At 45.6% G+C, this 13,830-nt stretch overlaps 1 protein-coding gene across 1 annotated transcript in view; it reads right to left on the bottom strand.

The window, feature by feature from the left end:
- Positions 1 to 7,822, bottom strand: part of ADTRP (androgen dependent TFPI regulating protein) — a 34,519-nt gene extending 26,697 nt beyond the window's left edge. The window contains exons 1-2 of the mRNA XM_063323956.1: positions 7,385 to 7,822; positions 241 to 375 (exon numbers count right to left, since the gene is read on the bottom strand). Of these exons, the coding sequence (XP_063180026.1) occupies positions 241 to 375; positions 7,385 to 7,537 (288 nt within the window). The 5' untranslated portion in view covers positions 7,538 to 7,822. The remainder of the gene's footprint in view (positions 1 to 240; positions 376 to 7,384) is intronic.
- Between the last annotated feature and the right edge of the window lie 6,008 nt (positions 7,823 to 13,830).

The following is a 13,830-nucleotide window of genomic DNA, read 5'->3' as shown; positions in this document are numbered from 1 at the left end:
ATTCACCCTTTGGGGGTCAATCTGTGTTCGTTCGGGGATAGCAATCCTAAAGTTTGTGCAAGAGGCTTTGCTTTCGACCGTGACGGGCTCAGCACTGTTTATTCTTCTAAACGGTCCAAATCCATTTTCAAATGGTAAAAGAAAGCCTGCAGCTCTTATCTATTTTATACATGCGCATGTTATGCTACACACCCCTAATCATTTATGAAAACATTATTTTTACGTACAGAGGTTACTTACTGTGGACACTGGGAAAGCCAGGACACTGAAAAGAAGGTCTCTGCTGGAAATTACGCACTTAGCACATCGCAGTTTCTTAATTAGTCTCAACACATCAGCCAGGAAGGACACCCCATAGAAGACAGCCTGCAAAACCTAAAGTAATTACACCTAATGAGGGAAACTCATCCAGCTTTAATTAGCACGTTTCTCAATGAACTCTGTTCCTGCTCTTCAGGGAGCTGTTTTGTTCGTGAGCTGCAAGCCCGCGTGAGGGAAATAGCTGTTGGCTAAATCTTTTTTACTAACTGAAACTGATTAAATAAAGTTGTTCGGGAGATAACTTTAACAGTATCTCGTTTAACAGACTAAACAGAGATGTGTGATGTGATTCAGAGGGGAGGGGTGGAAGGACATGTTGAAAGCCAGCTCCTTCACGCTTCCGATGTTAATTGTTATGTTCAATGTATCTGAGCAGGAGCAGAGGGGAGAACAAAAATACGGCAGGAAGTGTTTCCTACGAAGCAATTGCCAGGTAGCTTCTCCCACCATTTAGCCAACACAGGGCCTGCTCCCTGGGGACTCAGGGTGCCCTTGTTCTCAGCGCCAAGTAGCACAAAAGCGCTCTAACGTGAGAATTAGGTGCAGAAGTTACCAAAACCAGAACCTCCTCTGCTGAACTCAGAGGGATTCAGGAAAGAATTTCAAGTGCTTAGAAGCAGAGATGCGGACTTCAGTAATTAAAACTGAATAACTTAAACAATTTATAACTAATGAATTTTGGAGTTGGGTAAGAGGCGTGTTGTGTTTTGGTTTGGAGGGGCTTTTTTCTTTCTTTAAATCATTTACAAGTAACGAGGCCAGGGTTGTTTGGGGAGGGTGCTAGGAGGATTTGGTAAAAAATTAGGTAAGCGTGCAGTGGCAAAACAGAATTCCACAAATTGTGTATGAAATTGTCAGAATATTGTGGCTTAAGCCAATGTTGCTTTTCTAATTACTCCGTTTTCTCTCCTAACGCTACACAGTGGATGATGCTGAACCAGATTTGTCAGACGCACGAAGGCAAAACCCAGCAGAAGAATACTTCTCCCACTACCTTGCATTCAGCACTGAGTCTAGTTCAGCTCTCTTAACTCATGGGGTGGCCTCTTCTTTTTAAGGTTGTCCCAGAGTGCTGCAATATGGGGAGTGCAGCCCGCTGCAAACGCTGGACCAGCTAGCAATGCTGAAATGGAAAGAAGCCGCGTTACGGCTTTCAGGATGAGATCTCTTTTGCCATGATCTTACTCTGAATCAGATATTTATTTAGAGCGAAGTGTCTGAAGCTGTGGCTGATTACTTCACCAGTTTCTGAAGGAGCCGAGAAGGGTGGTGCTTGGGAGGGGACGGAATTAGTGCAATGCTTTTCCATCAGAAATTCCTCTGTTATCAAAGTATCTGAGGGAAGAAGGGGTCTGTGATTTCACCATGCCCATCTTCAAATAAGGGTTTCCGCACGCTTCAGTTTGCAAGTTTGCAGGTCGCAGGGTCACCTTAGGCAAGGTATCGGAGGTCGTGCACCACCAGGTTCAGCCGCAAAGCCCCCCCCGTTTCCTCTCTAGAGCGTGGGGTGAACAGACACATTCTTACATAAAAAACCAAACAGCTTCCTCAGCACCCGTATATGGTTTTGCTCAATTTTGAGGCACTCGAACCAGCTCTTTTAAACGTGGTTTTCTCTCCTTTCTCTCTCTCCCCCCAGTATCACAATTAGCCTCTGTAACTGCAGGCGCAATCTCAGTCAGGAGGGATTCAGCCCTCCAAGTCAGGGGTGGGTCTAGTTGAGAAAAGTCCGCGCTGGGGCTCAGCATGCTCAGACCCAAGCACGTGTCCAACCCAAACCTCTGCCCCAGTCCTCGGCCTCACCAGGGCACCAAAACCAAGTCCTCGACGAAGAGCTAAGAAAAGCCTGGTAATAAACAGAAGCTCTTGTTACACCCTGTAGACTCAGCAGTAACTTTCTGTAAAAGGCATGAAAAATGAACATGAGGGTGGTGACAGTCTGGTGACACATGGTGACTAATTGCCAATAAAGCAATTAGGGAGAGGCCTGGTTCCCAGAGGATGGGGCTATTATTATCTCGTTCATGGTCAGCCTTACATTAATCATGGGACAGGGATAGGCTTCTTCTTTCCCCCCCCTTCAAAATTAACTAAAACAAACATTTCTGAAAAGAAACAGTCCCAAACCAGCCACATTCTCAGACCGGTATTCTGTCATGTGCAGGGGAGGACAATGTTATCTTCCTTATGGAAAATGCTTATCCGAATGTGTAACTTGACCCATTTCTCCAGCTGAACGTGGAGAAGCACAACTCCTGAAAAAGTTTGAACTCCATCTCAGGAGCTCGTTTTTGCGCTACTCGTAGCTCTACCCTTATCTGTTGATGTGGGTTCAAAGGGGTTTCAGGCAGTTTGTGATCATCCTGTATTTTCAGGAGCAATGGAAGAATATACAAGTAATTTTTCAAGCCAGGAAACTGAACCTGGCTAGAACCATCCCTAGTAATGCTCAGTCTGGCAGGGCGCACCACCGGTAGACTCGGGTCAGATCTCCAAACCCGTGCTCTTCCAGGCTTATTCCTGTAGGAAAAGTGCATCCAAATCTCACAGCCCTTCACTAATGGGAAAACATTGACATTAAAAAAAAAAAAAAAAAAGACATGAAAACATCAAATTATTCCAGATGTCCTGTGAATTTCCCAAACAGCGGTGCTGGCGCTCAGAAATCCATTGCAGCCGCGCATGGAGTGTAAATCCGCTGGCTGTAAATGAAGAGGATACCCTAAAGTATTCCCACGCGAACAGAAGGAAGACTGGAAGCATTCAGAAAGCTAATGATTAACCCAAAGAGGGGAATATGGATATGATTATCCCTGTTGAAGAGATGCTGCTTTCCTCTCTAGACCCCGCAGAGCTCCATGGGGCTGGGTGCTGTAGAAATGCTTAATTTGGCCAGATTGATTTTCCAAACTGAGAGTCGTAGTGACAAACCTTAATTTTTATCTGCTGCAGTGATCAAAGGGATGTTTCTGTTTAACTAACCTGACATGATTTACTTTCGTGTATAAGATCTGACCATATGTGTATATTGGAATCTCCAACTAGTACAAATAAATCGGGCTCCAAGCTCTGCCTTTAAGGGGGGGTAAATCCAATATTCTGAGTAGGCTATTAGAGATAACAGTCAACATTTAGTGTAGACACACATCCATTCACATGATAGCAACCTGGAAAATATGTATACTAAACACTGGGTCTATTTTGGAATAAATAAAAAACAGCTTTCAAGAGAGGTGAAAAGTATTTAAATTATGAGAAACAAAAGCGTAAGGAATAAAATGGGGCAGGAATGCAATTAATAGTTTTTAAAGGTGCAGTGTGCTCTTTATGCAATGATTTACTAATAGATTTACATCAGTGAGCAGTTTTTTATGAGCTTGGATATTTCAGGCAATGAATGATTCAGCTTGTACTGTTTTGTGTCGCAGACGAATGAATACAAAACCATTTTTATCTGTTGTTTCTGCTTGTTCAATAATTGGTCAATGAACTCCTTTGATACAAAACCCACTTATATTTCCCCCCCCCCAAAAAAAATATTTCCTTTCTGAGTCTTGAATGCTATGATCATTAACTAGATAAATTAATCTGAAGTAACGTCAGAGCTGGAGCTCTCTTGGGAGAACTGTATGACTAGCGAGGAATTGAATGAAGTGCTTAAAGAGGGTCATATCTAGAAAAAATTCTTCAGCATCCCTCCAGCAGAGCTGGAGTCAAGCTGCATTTCCATCCCCAGAAAATGTCGTGTTTCCCAGTATTTCCATTTCGGATGAGAGCGAGCCGGCTTTCCACAGAAGGAAACTTTTAAATACAATTCCAAAGAGCCAAGAGGAATTTTGGGGGGAAAATTTCCAAGCGATTCAGCCAGCCAGTGCCAGAAGCCAGGCAATCACAGTCTGGCAGGAGACAGGCAGAAGAGCTGGACGAGAACCTTGCCTGCCTGGCTCTGGGGAAGCCTCCAAGGCACATCCGAGCCCTTTCCAGTGCGGTGGCTCTGCTGAACCAGCACAGCCCAGTGGGAAGCTTTTCCCTGCTCTTCTTCCCCGGAAATGCACCTCCCAGCATCCTGAGGAGTTTCCTGGAACTACCTCCAAAAGCACAGAAATATAAAAGCGTCGGGTGTGCACCTGATGGATGTCTGCGGGTGACAGCCACCTCTTGCTCCTTGATGTCCCTCAGCAGCAGGGAGTGGTTTAATGCCAAACCACGGGACAACTGCTCTAGGAGCTCCACAGCCCCCTGGGCCATATTGTCTTCTCACCGTCTTCCTCACGCATACAGCAGCTCAGGAAACTTCTGTCACCCAGGGATACCCTCAAACGTTGTCCAGATCAAGGGGAGAAGCGGGAAAGAGGGCATTTCTCTCCCCGGGGCCCTTTCACTCTTTGGCAACCCTTTCTTGAAAAAAACCCCACATCTCTGCAGAAGAAGGACTACTGGCCATGAAGGAGTAATTTTGCACACCCTGCCCCATTGCCATGTTTCCTGCGTGAGAGAAAGGCAGCATCTTCAGCCCAAGCCATCTCCCTGTTGGCTGACAGCTCTGTTTTAGCACCGGGATCGAACCAGTAAGCGGTTAAAAGAGCGGAGACAGAGGACTGGAGAAGTGGAGCAAGGGCCCTCGCTCACAGAGATTTAATGAGACCTGAGCTGTTCAGCAGATTCGTAAATGAGCTGGGGAAGGGAGTGAACACCGAGATGGTAAAGCTTTGTAGGTTTGGTTTTTTTTTTTCTGTCAAAGCAAAGCCTGACTGCAAAATTGCCAAAGAATCTCAGGATACTGAGTACATGGAAGATCAAATAGCAGGCGAAAATCAGTGTTGGTAAGTGCAATGTAATGCATTTCAGAAAAAAAGCAACTTCAATCACATATTTTTCAACAATAGGTTCTAAATTAACTATCACCATCCAGGAAAGAGATGTTGGACTCGCCATGGATAGTGCTCTCAAATTGCTGGCTCCTTGCTCACCAGTAATCAAAAGGACAAATAGAGAGTTAAGAATTGTTAAGAAGAAATACACAACAGACAAGGCAACACCTTTAGGCCACTGTATAAATCCATAAGCTCATAGCTCCACCACTGCAGCCTGTCCTACTTACCCCTTCCCGAAACTAAAAAAACTACTGAAAAGGGCGTTAAGGATGTTTTAATGAAAGAAGCAGCCCTTTGTGAAGAGAGATGAAAAAGGCTCGGACTTCCAGCTTGCGTAACCGAAGGGAAAGTCGGGTAGAGGTCTCTAATAACTGGCAAAGAAAAAGTGAACAGGGACGGATGATTAAATTATAAGACAGAAGTTAAGGGGCATCCAATTCAGTTGTCGGGACGCAGGTTTACCCCAACAAAACGAACTGGCACGTTTGAGTTGTGGCACTCATTGCCACAGGATAGGGAAGGCATCAGAAGTATAAACGGGTATGTTTTTCCTTCAGATAGATGAAGGGAAAGCTTTGAAGCTGGATGATCATTTCAATGAGTATTTCTGCATCCCAAAATACCGAGTTGCTTGCTTTCTCCTCTTGATATCGTGCTTTAGACCTGTGTCATACACTGGGTGATAGATCTTATTCTAACGATGCCAGAGTATGGTGATGCTTTTCTATCTGAGGGTGTGGGTGGTACTTTAACGGGGCCAGCTTTACACGAAGACCAAAGGAGAGGAGCTGGGCACACGGGGAGCAGCTTGTCTGGGATGTGGCTGGTGGTATTTTAGGCTACGGACACATGTCCCAGCAGGACGAACTGAATATCCTTAAGGCTGTTGAATGCTGACGGTTTGATTGCTGGCAGAAAAATTAATTTTTCAGAAAAATTAATTTTTAAAAACATCACAAAAAGCCTGGGTGTACTTATACGAAGGTAACACAGTAACAAACCATGCATATACCATCCTGACTGCAGCGACATATGTGCCCTCATCCATCCACAGCGGCTTGGCCACTGAGAAGGGCGCTGTGGCTCCCTGAAGCCCGCCCTGTTGTAGCCACCTCATGTGCCATTCACGGCCTCTTGGTTGCAAATATTTCACAAAATCACAGAGTGGTTGAGGTTGGAATGGACCCAGATTTCCCAACCCTCAGCTGGGGAGCCCCTGGAGCTGGGGAGCCCTTAGGCTTCCATTGAACTCCACCATGGGGCGTCTCCTGAAGAGTAAAAGTAGAGATAAACATACCCCGGGCCAGACTTCCCACTGGCATTTAACTCTGACAGTCACACAGAATGGATGAAAGGCCACGGAGGTCCCTGCAGACATCCTTCAGATTAGCAAGTGTCCCAGAAATACGTCCCTTTTAGGAACCTTCTCCACATACCCAGTCTTTCTACGCCGCTGCCACCACTGCCACAAGTCACTGATGAACCACTTGGACTGTGAACAAGCCTCCTCCCCCAGGGTATCTCATGTGCTCTCATTTTGTTTTCTATCTTTGGAGAACCAGAACTTGTTATGGGCTATGTTTTTCTGTGCATTTTTAGGAAATGCAGCAAGCAGTGGATTGCACTGTTAAAACACACGTAATAATGTCACAAGCATCTCTCTCCGCAGGCTGGAATTTCTTTCCCTCGTGCTCTTGACTGATTTTCAAACTAAGCTTGTTCTCTGAATGGTGAAATTAGCACCATGCTATGCTCTATTTTACCTTTTCTGGAACTTACGAGACATAAAAGCCTATTAAAAAATTGAAGCCATGCTCCAAGCAGCATTATAATGCGTATTGAATTAGGGGTTAGATAACAATGCAACAAATTGCACATGTCCTGGGCTGGACATACCCTGCCTTTCTGCCTCTTCCCTCACTGATAGCTTGCCTCTTACAAAGAGGCAACTAGCCTCAGAGCACTTTCTGAAAGTCAAGCAGCTTGCCAGCCAGTATTGTTTCTGCGTTAAACCTGCGAATGCACCTCACAGCACAAGCATGGATCCCTACTTAGTTTCCTTCGGGGTATAAACCGTTAAAGGAAGGAGTTTAACAGCAGCAAATATACCAGCTGCATATGTCTTGAGGCACAGATGGCAGACAAACAAATAGACATACTGGTATCACTGTACAACACGATTCGCTTACCAGATTGAGGACTGTCAAATATTTCCACTGCCCACCGTAAAGGAACACTTCAGATGGCCGCTCTTCTGTTCTTACATGCGTGATCGAATAGGTGATGAAAATATACCAGACAAAAGCAAGGCAATGGTACGTTGCGAGAGTAGAGATTTCCATGCTTTAGCTACGAGCAAGTGATAATCGGTCCAAAAGCAGCTTTTCTCTTAAGGTCCTCGCTCGCTGTGCATGGGAAATGGCAGGGCGGGAGGGTTTGCTTCGGAGCAGACTCGGGATGTGTTGCCACTTTGCTCTCGTCGAAAGGAATATTCACAAGGCTGTGAACTTTGCTTCTATTTGTTGCCCTTCTCACTGTACTCAGATAGGCTGGGGGCGGGGGGGAGGCGAAAAGAATAGGCTTATTCCCTGGATTTAAATGCCTTGCTCAAGATTAGTGAAGATTAGTTGCAGAGTTACATAAGTTTTGGGGTGTGTTTTTTTTTTTTTTTTTGCAAAAGTAGGGGGAGCTTTGCTGCTGATTTTGTGTAACAGGCTGTCGTGCTCCAGGTAGCGCGTGAAAACAAGCGGCATTTTCCCCACTGGTAGCTATGGGAGCAGCCATGTCTCCAGCTCAGCCTGGGAAGCCTCTGAGATGAGGGGTTTTTTCTTCTCCTCATGCCAAAGGAAGAAGTGGGAAACATAACGGTCTGTGAGAGAGAAACGAGTTGATTTGTTGATAGGCAATGGAGGTGGCAAGGAAGCTGAGAGTATTCGTAGGCAGAGGTCCTTGGGGTTCAAAATCACTGCGAGCGTTGACATTTTTTTTTTGTGGGAAAAGGCTCTGCCGCCTTCCCGCCGCTCCACGCAGCTGGGATCCGTCACAACCACGCACGGCAGGTCAGCCAAACCCCAAGTCGCTGTGAAGCTCTGGCAGGGATGGGGACACAGGGCAAAGGCCTTGGGTGACAAACCCTAAGCACTGAGCAGGGCGTCTCACCTACCTGCCGTTCACCTTCAGACAGCCCCTCTTCCCTGGCGCAACATTATCGCGCCGTCAGGGCTGGAGCACAGAAGAGAAGAACTGACGTGCACGCAGTGACCCTAAAATGAAGCGATCAAAAAAAAAAACTTCCCATGGAAATGTTCATTTTTCCCTCCCCTCCTGCCAAGGGCAGCCCTAATTAGCACTGGAAAATACAGACGGCATTTCCTATTTGGGCCAGAGTCTGCATAATTGCAGCGCTGCCGGCTGTAATTGCCACCTGAGTATTTTACGGGGGGCCTTGGTGGGGAGCGCGTTCCATGTCCCAGCCCGTGCCTGGACCTTCCCCGGGCAGGATGGGGAGAGGGGATGCTCCTCTGGCCCCTGCGCAGGCTGTCCCCATGGGCAGGGCTGGGCTTCAGCCGAGCAGACCTCATTAAGGGATCCCTTCTATCTTTTTTTTTTTCTTTTTTTCCACCCTTCTAACTGGCCTGCAGGCAGCATTGAGCAATCTGCTGTGTTTTGGTTTGTTTTGGTTTTTCTCTCGCATTTTTTTTTCCCCTTGATACTGGACGTAAGGCTCCATGCGAGATGATTTCCTATGAACTCAGACAGCAATGTGCATGTGTGTTGGGAAACAGCCCTTGCACTAAGGCCCTTCAATATCCTCCTGTGTTTCATTGACTTCTCCTCTAATTCACATTTCCCGCATCCAGACTCCCCAAGGCATTCCAGCCATCACAATCCCAATGAAATATTTCTGCCTCACTTAGAGGAAAAATAAAGGTGTAGGTCCTTTTGTGGTTGGCTGAGGTTGGGGGAGAAAACCTCTTGATGGGGGGAAAAAAAAAGGAAAAATAATGGGAATATGTTTTTTGGACTCTGACAATGTCACTGGTCTTGTTTTAGGAAATCTGGCAGAAAAGAGTTTTCAATTGCCTTTCCTTTACAGACTTTCTGGGTAGCTGCTTCCTCTGTTCCTCCTTGTTAAGACTCATCCCTGTGACAAAAGGCAGGAACAGAATAGGACTGTGGCATGGAAGGACCTTTTTTATTAGGGATTTGCATATCAAAGACACCAAGCAGTCAGCACTTAACAAGTTATCTTCACACCACTCTTCCTGAGGTTTTGCTGTAGTGCAACTTTAAAAATGGGAAGGCATGTGTATGTGCCCGAATGCATGCAAATGAATGTAAATGTATGCAAAATGGCAAGGTATGTTTTTTGCTTTTCTGGAGGATTTTTGGCCAGTATGGCTGGGAAGGTGTCAAGTACGGTGACAGTTTTCTGATGTGGACACCTGTCCCACAGACTGAGACCATCTGCTTTGTTTTTCCACATACAAGAAGCAAGATACTTATCCCTCAGCCTAGATTAGGGATGAAGTTCGCCTGTAGAAAAATGGCAAAGAAAGGATGAGCACCCGATAGGATCTGAAGTCCAACACCCCACACTTCATGGAGCCTTTCTTATTTCACTGCAGCCAGCAAATACACTGGAAAGGTTCTATCTTATGCCTTCTCTCTGTGGCTATGAACATCTGCTCGGTGGAACGGGCAATTCATCCCAAAAGTCTTTGCAGGGGGTGGGAGAGAGAAGGGAGAAGGAAGGAGCGCATCGGGGCACAAGCAGATGTGCTGCTGCTGCCGCCGATCTAGCGGGATGGTTGAGGGAAATACTGTCTTCCATCTGCTGGGTACCCCACCCCAGCTCACATCTGCTGCTCCCCTGCAGCTGAGCCACGTTCACGCGCTCTGCCAACGCTCCCAGCCCGCCTCGGGGGCTCCTCTGATTTCAGCAGCGACAGACGACTTTGTGCTGAAGCCAACTGGGAGCTCCCGCTCCGCCCGTTGGCTGAAGAACAGTAACGAGTAACCGCAGTCGCACGTCACCTTGTGCACACAAAATGTCCCCTGCTCGTGCCCTCTTCTAGGGCAGCGGGTTAGGCCAGCTTGCTCGACGCTGCACCGAAATGGGCTCGACTCACTTGTGTCGCTAGTACGGTTCAGGTACAGAGCTGACAGCCAACGGCGCCAACTGGCAGTACCTTAGACCAACGTGTCTGTTCGCAATGTCATTGTGTGTCTCCGCTGATGGGCATGGTATGTCCAGGCTACCCAGCAGTCCCCCTGTAGGTCCATCATTACCACATGGTGCTTGGCTTCCCCCTCAGGCTGCCTCTGACGAAGCAGCTGGTAGAAATAAATATTCCTGCTTCCTCACAGGCTGGCGGTTTGCTTAGAGACCAGTTAGGCACCTTTCAAATAGGCTTCGATATTCTCGCAGCGGCAAGGTTTGCTCTCTGTCAGAGCAGCACCCGGTGATGGCAGAAGCAGCGAGAGCAAGGCAGGAAATCACTGGCAGGTGACAGCAGTTAAGGCCAGGTGGGAGGGAAGGATTCAAAGCACAAGCGAAGCCCCAGGAAAGGTTTGGGGGCCTAAGAAGCAAATCGGGGTCTTTGTGTCTGGCTCTACTTCTCTAGGCACAATCTAATAACAAGGGACTGATGCGCAAATGGGACTTGACTCAGTCAGAGGGAGATTTTTACAGGGTGAAGAAAACATGAGGAGCTGGGTGAGCATATTTTTCTCCTAGTTTTCTGAAGCTTGTTTCTCTCCTCAATGCAGTTCTATTTTCTCATATGTGGATTTCAGAATTTATTTGTTTTTAATTTACTGTTATTATAAGCTGGCTTGCGTTAAGGGCGGCGTTGCCTGAAAGTGGGCTCTGGGGCCCTTCTTGTACGGCATCCTCCATGTGTTATGTGATGTGTCGAGAGTTAATAGACCCCATCTCTGCTACATTCTGGTTTAGTTGCAGGTAATGCAGGGCTCTGTGTGGAAGAAGCATTTTTCTGATAAGCATTAGCCAAGAAAGCTTTTTAGCGTGTAGCGTGAGGCCGCCTGGGCTCCTGTGTCCCTGGGGACATCCGTAATAACGATTTGCTCCGTGATGGCCCTGATGTATGAAATGAAACATAATTGACAAAATTGCAAGCCTGGCATAGTCTGCTCCAAGCATCCTCAAATCCTGAGGCAAACTCCCCCAAATCGTGTGGTTAGTGTAACTCACAAGATTTAATTCTTCCTGGTTTTATTTGTCTTGGGCTTTAGCAGATTCTATGGGACTCGGTTTTCCAACTCCTTTTCACAGCTGTGTGAACAACAAGCATAAAAGTGTTTTAACTACTAATAAAAGCCTTGCCCAGCGACGCAGCAGCGATAGTGACAACTAATGAAAATCGATTAAAAAAATATCCTGAGATATTTCACTAAAAATCTAAGAATGGGCAATGCTGCAATATCAATCTGCTGTGTATGGCAAGCCGGAAAGTTACACGGTTGAAAGCTTGTGAATCCTCCTGCACGGGCATCTCCTCTTTATCTTGTGTGAGTTTTTGTTGTGTTGTGTTTTTTTTTTTTAAATATGTATTTTTAAGGAGAAGACAGAAAGCGGTTTATCTCATCTTAATACACTTGTTCTGAATTGGTTTTAAAAAGTTCTTCCAAAACAACAAAATCCAGAAGGATTTTTCAGTCCCAAAGTGATGAGTCGTGTATGAGTAGAAACTGGATTCGGTAGTCGGAAGCACTCACGCAGATTTCGGAGTTTTTTCCTCCCGTTGAGTTCCATTGGCTTTTAAACTATGTTTATTCAGATTGCTAAATGAAATGTCACTTCAATCCAGAAACAAAAATTCCTGTGTAACAATGACTTGACGTTTCTGACTTTTTTTTTAAATGAATGAAAATGATGACATTAATCAAAACAAAACCTTTTCAGCTAACAACTTGGGTCCTAAAAGTAGTATGTTGAAAATAAGAAACAGTTGATTGGAAAAATGCGTGCCTATCTTGTTATCTCCACCTTGTAGTGGAAATTAGTAATTGTTTGCCTTATCACCAAAGCCCAATAGTATCTTCTCCCTTGGCAAGGTGAGTACTGCTTAGAAATAAAAGGCACAGTTTTCACTGATTCTCAACACCTTCCAGAACTTATCTGCTTTCTGAAGAGATATACAACAGTGCTTCTCAATTTTACCTTTTCCCTTTTCTGTCAGAAATGCACATTTAATCTTTAACCATTTAGAGAGATTGTGCACAACCAACCTGAAGTTCAGAGCCAAACAAATGTGCCACGGTGCACTGGGGAAGAAGTAGCAGGGTATTTTTTAGATCTTGGATGCACAAGGTATGCCTGGTTCTCATTAGACACTTCCATGCTAGATAACTGTGGTGGGCAAGCTAAGTGATGCATTTATGTTCGTTTTTTTTTCTTTGCCCTTTCTAGAGAGGGACAAGAATGTACCAGCTGGTCTTGCAAATAGAGCTGTGTTTGAAAACACACTGTACATCAAAATGCTTTATGATTTGTGTGGGGTTTCTCAGTCTACCACTGAAATGCAGCAACTTCTAGGGCAGGACACAATAACTCTGATAGAAGAGTTTCATAAAGATTTATGAGTGGTTGTAGAAAGCACCTTGTTGGACTGATGGGATAAGAAATGCAGGTGGCAGAGTAGAAAAACCAGGGAACTCACTCTTCTTTCACGACTGTAAGAAGACATCACTTGTGGCTTTTTTCTACTTGCTGCTCCAAAGATTAGCAGGTCTAGTGTATGTGACTCTTGACTATCTGTGGCCTATGTATATCATAAATAACCATTTGACAGGCAAGAGAATCGCCCAACACTGACCTCACCAGTCAGTGCTTGCCGAAATGAGGATGTTTATGTGCAGATCTGCCTAGAGGAACAGCTATTGTTACAAATGGGTACCGGAGAATTCAAAGGCCTACCTACAGCCTGTATTAGTGTGGTGCCTGAATCTGTCACAGCCTTTGGTATTTAGTTGCAACAAATGCTGGGCAGAGGAAGGAACTGCTTATGCATGGAGAAGTGAGACCCAAAGCGGTGAAATGGTGTGTCCAAGGTCACACTGAAAGTTGCTGTTGAAAAGCAAGTTAATGACCATTGTCCTGAAGTCCTGATAGCATCTAAAGCATCTTGGAGGAAAGGTTGTAATTCTGTAAAAGATGTTGGTTTGATCCCCACCACTGGTATCATCTTGACAAATGACCCAACAGGTTATAAAACATCACGCAACCCCCAGAGCCTCCGAAAACCTGCCAGATGCTGAGGATCTTGCAACTTGGCTGGGGTGGCAAGTACAAGGATCTCCCAAGTGTCCTTGGGAACATGACTATCCTTTGTACACCAAACCCGTGTCCAGTTCCTGCTCATTACCAGGCACTGAAGAACAAGGTACATTTTTCAGTCAGTCAAAGGCAATGATAAAACAAAGATTACGAAGTTTTAATGATGCTAACAACGTGATGTCAACAACATAATGAAATTCAAAGTGGGTTGGTCAGACTGCAGAAAGTGAGTTTCCTGCCTAAGAGCAGTCATGCTATTGCTGCCATTTTCACATATCTCCAGGGTCTGACACGGCTTGTGGCTCTGGACCCAACTTATGTAAAGGGCAGTCA

This window comes from Chroicocephalus ridibundus, chromosome 2 (assembly GCF_963924245.1).
Source record: "Chroicocephalus ridibundus chromosome 2, bChrRid1.1, whole genome shotgun sequence".
Lineage (NCBI taxonomy): Eukaryota > Metazoa > Chordata > Aves > Charadriiformes > Laridae > Chroicocephalus > Chroicocephalus ridibundus.
Note: the sequence above shows the minus strand (reverse complement) of the source record. Positions and strands in the feature narration are given on the sequence as shown.